This window comes from Cavia porcellus, unplaced genomic scaffold, assembly GCF_034190915.1.
Source record: "Cavia porcellus strain 051 isolate PalLab524CR breed Dunkin Hartley unplaced genomic scaffold, mCavPor4.1 scaffold_9, whole genome shotgun sequence".
In the NCBI taxonomy this organism is placed as follows: Eukaryota; Metazoa; Chordata; class Mammalia; order Rodentia; family Caviidae; genus Cavia; species Cavia porcellus.
Genome location: NW_026947492.1, coordinates 27,578,963 through 27,584,875, shown reverse-complemented (window position 1 = coordinate 27,584,875; position 5,913 = coordinate 27,578,963). Strand labels below are relative to the sequence as shown.

The following is a 5,913-nucleotide window of genomic DNA, read 5'->3' as shown; positions in this document are numbered from 1 at the left end:
TTCACCAAACAGAAAAAAAAAAAAAAACCAGAACACTCAAACACCTTTTAAAGAGGTGGCACTTTTACCGTTTATATCCATATTTCTTATTGTTTATAGTACATTTTAATGATTTGAATCATTTATATAAAGTAGACAAAAATAAAGGACATACCCTCGATGAGAATTTGCCTCCTGATCTTTGGTGTGATTTTTTTCTTGGTGCACAATAAAGCGCTTTTCCTCTCCAATATGTGATGATAACAACAGGAAATACTTCTGACATTGTTTTGAATGAGGGTTCAGATCATTTTGTTACAAATTTATTCTTTCAGTTTGTGAACTCTCTTTTTGCTGCAGCATTGCTCAGAATGCAGCCATCAATTTCACCTCCTGCCCTGCCCGGAGATCCTCTAGAATTTGGGCAGTGCCCTTTACGTTTCACTTGGCCTCATAGTGCAGTTGCTTACCCTTGCCTTCCACCCCCTCCACTTCTGAGCTAGGATCATCACTAAGACAGAAACCCCCTGATCTTTCTTTTCCATCTCCTTTGACCTGGAGGTTAAGGGAGGTCATTGTCACATCATCACCCATCAGCCAATCAGGACACACCTCCTTCCGTACCCTCCCTGTCCCATAGGCACTATCAGACAGCTTCAATGGAAGGAGAGTGCCAGGCAGGAGGCCTGGGATAAGTTCGAAGATGATAATTACAGCATGGATTATGTACATTCTTGTCCGGAAAGGTGTAGGACTGCCATTCCCACAGAAGATCAGTTCGGTAAGCAGAGGTGGTGGTGGCCATGTGGAATAGTTTCTCATCCATCTTCTCTCCCTGTGTCCCTTACTGCATGTTAGAGAGATCATATAATAGCTAAGTTCTGGTGAGAGTGCTGGGGGTAAGGAGAGCTGTGTTCCTAGCTTCCAAGGTCATTAACTCATCCATTTGTTCCAGGACATTGAGGCTGTGGAAAGTGAGACTGTATCTGTACTAGAGCATTGGTTGAAAAAAGTGAGTAAGGTTCCTCTCTGACTCAGGTGCCCTAAATTCTGTAGTTGATCTCCTGCAGGGTGGGGATCTGGACTGGAGAATGCTTCTCTACAGGTGAGTCCAGGGAACTCTGGGACTCTTGTCCTGGTAAGAGATGCACTAGCATCACTGTTAACTGGCCCTGTTCCCCGAGCCTCCTGATGGAGGGATCTCGGCCCAGGGCTGTCCCAGCAATACCTTGGGAGTCCTGGGGAGCTCCCTGGGCTTCATAGGAAAGGCACGATGGGAGAGTTTAGTGCGGGAATTGGGGCCATGGAGGACGTGTGTACAGACACATGGCACTTGTGTTGTGCAAGGGGAGGACAAATGACATGTTCAGATGGAACTTGCTCACTTTCAGACAGAAGAGGAGGCTTCTAAGGGCATTAAGGAGAAGATGTGCACCAATGCCACTCCCTCTCATGGCGAAGACGTGCATGTGACCCGAGATGTGGTAACAGAGGCTGGGATGATGGTCGTGGGGCAGAGAGTGTGGGGAGAGGCAGGACAGCCCTCTGCGAGAGGTGGGCTCAGTTCTCTAGCTAGCTGTTGTCGAGTAGCGTGGGGCAGGTCCACAGTGGCCAGTAATCACATGGACTACTGCCTTGTTTCCCAGGTGAAGCACCAACTCTCAAAGGCTGATTTGTGTGCAAACTTGAGTCAGGACGTCCTGGAGGAGAGAACCAGAATCCAGTTCATAAGATGGAGGTACAGCGTGTCTTCCCACTGAGCGCAGGAGGGGGGCCCCTTACCCCAAAGTCCTCAGCCAAAGGCACCCACAGCTGCTCTTCTCTCAGGCCCAGCCTCCTTTGGCTGAGATTTCTTGGCCTTGCTTTGGGGTCTTCAGGGAAGGTTTTGGTATCTCCACAGCCCAGCTCATTCCTGCATTGAAAATGACTTGAGGGTTTGGGAAACTGGGCTTGCTCTGTTTCCTAAACACCTCCCAACACATTTCAGAATTCTCTTAGTTTTGTACTTGAATTGTTCAGAAGTGACTGCACTTTAAAGAGCTACAAGGAAATAAGCTTTTAAAATGCAAAAGCCTGCTCTCATCTGCAGCTAGCTGTGTGGGTTTCCCAGCACCCACAGTGAGGAGCTGTGAGGAGCCCTGCAGGGGGCCGCAGGGACTTCCTGCTCTCTTGCAGCCCCAGCCCTGCCTGCCAGCCTCTCTGGGCTCTGAAGAGGCTGTCTCAGGGCAGAGTGTACAGGTTCTGGGGCTGCCTCTCTGTGGGTTGGAGGCTTTCCCTTTCCTTCCAGCACCTGCTGGACTGGGCTTAAATGATCCCAAAAGAGCAAAGAGGTGCTCTGGTTTCCTGTTCTTTGCTCATTCCTACACCAGGTTGGTTTTGCTCAGGTCTGTTTCTCAGTCTCTTTCAGAGAAAATGTGGTTTTGCTTTGGGGCATGGGGTCCTCATTGCCTAATCTTTTCCAAAGGTGTCCACATTTCAGGAACATTCAAAGCACAGTCTGTACTTACAGGGAGGGGTGGCTGAGGTGGTGTTGGAGACTCTTGGAGAGCAAGTTGCCAAGGTCCCTCAGGTCACTGATGTTGATTTTAATCTGGTTTTCTTTGTCTGAGGTGGTTGTGTGAAACTCTTCATGTCCTGTTCCTTGGCCTTAATGTCCTGTGCCATACGAATGGTATCTTGCAAGGTTTTAAAATCTTGTTTGTGCAGTCTAACTGGGTTTAAGATTTTGAGACAGGCTTTAGGAACCTGTCAATTATTCACACATAGTAATTTTTGCACTCTGGATTTTCTTTGGAGATTTTAAAGTAATGGCCTCTCTTCCTACCTTCAGAAGGCAGACAGTCAGGGGACCCATATCTCTTGGTGAAGTGGCACTGATCACTACTTTTTCATGGACAAGCACTGGTCATTCATGTGTGCTACCCTCCTGGAAGACAGGGAAGAGAAAAACACCAAGATGTAGCTCCCAATTTGTAAGCTAGATGGTTGAGGCCTGTGAAAGTGAACAACTTCCAGGAAGTTGAGCACCACGTCACGCAAGCATGGGCCCTGCTGCTGGATTCTCAGAGGTGATCTCTCGCACAAAGGCTGTAACTGTTGTACTGGCTCTTGAGCAGGGCATTACGGAGGCACAGGGGTCAGGACAGGCGCTTTGGAGAGTAGGAGAACCCTGTGCCCTGGACACACCTGTGCCTCTGGCTGCAGGCTGTATCCTCTCCTGTTCTGAGGGCTCCTTCCCTCCCTGGACTGAGGATACTCCCTCTTCTTGGTGTCCTGAGTCTCTCTGGACCACATTTGGCTCCACCCCCCAGGAGTCATGTTCATTCTCACATTTTCTCTGCCATGGGCTGAGGGCATTGGAGAAGGTGTCACTGCCAGGGTCCCTGTGGGATGCCCCAAAGCATTAGGACGTAGCATCAGCCAGGAAGGAAATGTCAGTGGACACAGCGGTGGGCATTCAGAGGACAGAATGGTGGCCTTTGAGGAAGAGCAGAACATGGAATCAAAACCGATGTGAAGTGGGCCAAAGAGTGGAAGGCTGGCCAAGTGTGATGAAGTACAGCAAAAACAGAAGCCAGGCGGGGCCTGTCACTTGCTTGAGATATAATTTTCTCGATGCTTCTCTAAAGCGTAGTGAACGTGGCAGGCTAGTGAATGTAAGAGCAGACTGTGGAGTTAAGGGTGGGCTTCAGAAGGGAAAAGTGCACAGGCCACCGTCCTCCCGACATGGGTGAAGGTGAGCTGCGGGTACCCATTTCCCTAACTCTTGGAAGCGCTGGCTGTCTGTGTAGCATGACTTTTCAGGGCACTGTGCTGTGCCGGCTTGGTAAAAGCCTTTTTTCCGAGAGAGCAATGGCCAGCTCCAGAGCTCATGGTGATGGGCATCTGGCTTGGCAGTTCCATTTTACCTCATCAGAAGGACACTCGGCACCCACACATCTGAATGGCATTTTGCAGCCACACCCGCATCTTCCAAGTGCCAGGCGAGGTGATGGGCGAGGTCATGCAAGATCGGATAGAGCAGGTGAGGCGAAGGTGAGTTGCTCAGCGAGTGGATCCTGCTACCGATGGGCTTCGGGGTGCAGCTGCTGGGTCTGCACCAGTGATGTTCCATTTGGTGTTCAACACAGGGGCAAGTGGGCCTGGGGCAGATGCACTCTGTGAGCTCAAGGCAGGAGGATGGCAAATTTGAGCCCAGCCTGGGCAATGTACCATGCATGACATTGCCTCAAAATAAAAAATAGTATGCTGGGGATGTGGGTCAGTGTGGTGGCTGTGTCTAGGCCCCAGAAACACACAGCACCCACAGGCAGGGGTGAGTAGTTCCTGGGGCCGCTGTCCTGTCTTGTGCTCTCACAGTGCCTGACAACACAGAGAAGGGCCCTGGGACCAGGGTGCAGGTGGGGACTGCCCCTGCTTCGGAGCTGTGGTTTGGGAATGTGACCTGGGGCCTGGACCCTGACCTCTCTCCACTGTCTCCTGCAGCTTATCCCACCTGACCTGTGACTCAGCGCAGGACTCGGGTGTCAGATCTAGCTCAGGTGTCAGAACTTCCTTCACAAGCTGCTAGGAGCACAGGTGAGCAGGATGGCGCGTGAGGCCTGGGCCGAGGAGGAGGTCACCCTTGGCAGTGACACACTGAGCTGGCACGGGGCTGGGAAGGCTTAGCCTTTCCTATTGGTGAGGGGCCAGTGCCTGCAGCCAGGGGGCAGGAGGGGCAGCTGCTCTGGGCTCCTTACACTGCCTCCACTAAACTTCCGGAAGGGCTTGTGGTCATTACAGGTTGTCTCTGTGACTTAATTGTGGCACTGACACTGAACCCTTGCAGGGGTTTCTCTGCCTTTCTGACAGTTCCTGGGCAGGGCCACTGCTGTCTGCTGACCTCACTTTGAGTCACAGGATCACAGAGGCAGCAGGGGGTGGACAGATGCGGGAACTGCCATGAATCAGGGGGTGCCTGTCTTGGGGTCATAGCAGGGGTCTACATGACCTTGGCTGGAGGAAGACCCAAGCCATGCCCACCCTGCCAGGTGAGAGGTGGCACTGGCATGATTTACTCACAGCTGGCCTCAACCTGGTTAAAGAAGGCCAAGGAGCTGTGACACTAGCATCTCCCACACACTGACTGTGTACAGCTTCTGCACAAGCACTCTGCCCACAGCCAGCCCTAGGCCTGGCACCATCCGGGCTGACGTCAGGAGGAGAGGAGCCCAGCTTCCATCCCAGTTTCACATAGCACAGCCTTTCCCCTCAAGGCTTTTTGTCATCCAGACCATACTCTGGGAACACGGGCAGCGGTAAGCTCAGAGGGCAGCATGGCAGCTGCATGCTATGCCTGTGGTCTCATCTCTGCTCCCCAGCTTGGAACCTTCAAGGTCAGAGGGACAGCCTGTGACAGAGGGATGTGTGCCTCCAGTTTGACCTGAAGGGTGCAGACCCTGGCCCAGGGACTCCAGAGTGTGAGCCCTGTGGCAGAGGCAGCCCTAGAATCTTCTTGCCCAACTGCTAATAAAGAGATCGCTATTTGAGAGTCGGCTCCTGTGTTGGTGCGGATGCTTTGCCATTCAGCACCCCCCCCACCTCTGTTCATGCTCTCCCCTCCTCCTTCCCATTCTCCCTCCCTCCCCTCCTCCTCCTCCCCTGCCCTCTCCTCTCCTGTAATGCTCTGGGCTCTGGGGATAGAGTGCTGGCAGCCTGAGGGGGAGAGGACGGGCCATTCCAGTACATGTGACGTAGGCAGTGAGGGTGCTCCTGGACTCCTAGGAGGGTGCTGGTGTGGGTGGGGCAGGGAAGACTTCCTGAGGGAAGTGTGCTGAGGCGCTTCATGTATTTATCTTCGCTCCATGCATTCCTTCTCTAGCGTCTCACTTTTTGTAGATCACAGTTTGGGGTCGTATACTTTTTCTCCTCTCTGAAGTACACATGGACAACTGA

At 52.2% G+C, this 5,913-nt stretch overlaps 1 protein-coding gene across 1 annotated transcript; it reads left to right on the top strand.

The window, feature by feature from the left end:
* The first annotated feature begins 574 nt into the window (after positions 1-574).
* Positions 575-5,507, top strand: Spata19 (spermatogenesis associated 19). The gene is made up of 7 exons (XM_003472548.2): positions 575-760; positions 935-991; positions 1,371-1,463; positions 1,626-1,717; positions 3,937-4,014; positions 4,465-4,557; positions 5,340-5,507. Exons 1-6 carry the CDS (start codon positions 683-685, stop codon positions 4,547-4,549), a joined length of 483 nt encoding a protein of 160 aa, XP_003472596.1. The 5' UTR covers positions 575-682; the 3' UTR covers positions 4,550-4,557; positions 5,340-5,507.
* The last annotated feature ends 406 nt before the right edge of the window (positions 5,508-5,913 follow it).

Excerpts from the sequence above, each read along its gene's own strand:
- Spata19 (XM_003472548.2), top strand. The coding sequence starts at position 683 with ATGATAATTACAGCATGGATTATGTACATTCTTGTCCGGAAAGGTGTA. Across the intron at positions 761-934 it reads TCCCACAGAAGATCAGTTCG|GACATTGAGGCTGTGGAAAG; the intron begins GTAAGCAGAGGT and ends CATTTGTTCCAG. Across the intron at positions 4,015-4,464 it reads ATAGAGCAGGTGAGGCGAAG|CTTATCCCACCTGACCTGTG; the intron begins GTGAGTTGCTCA and ends TGTCTCCTGCAG.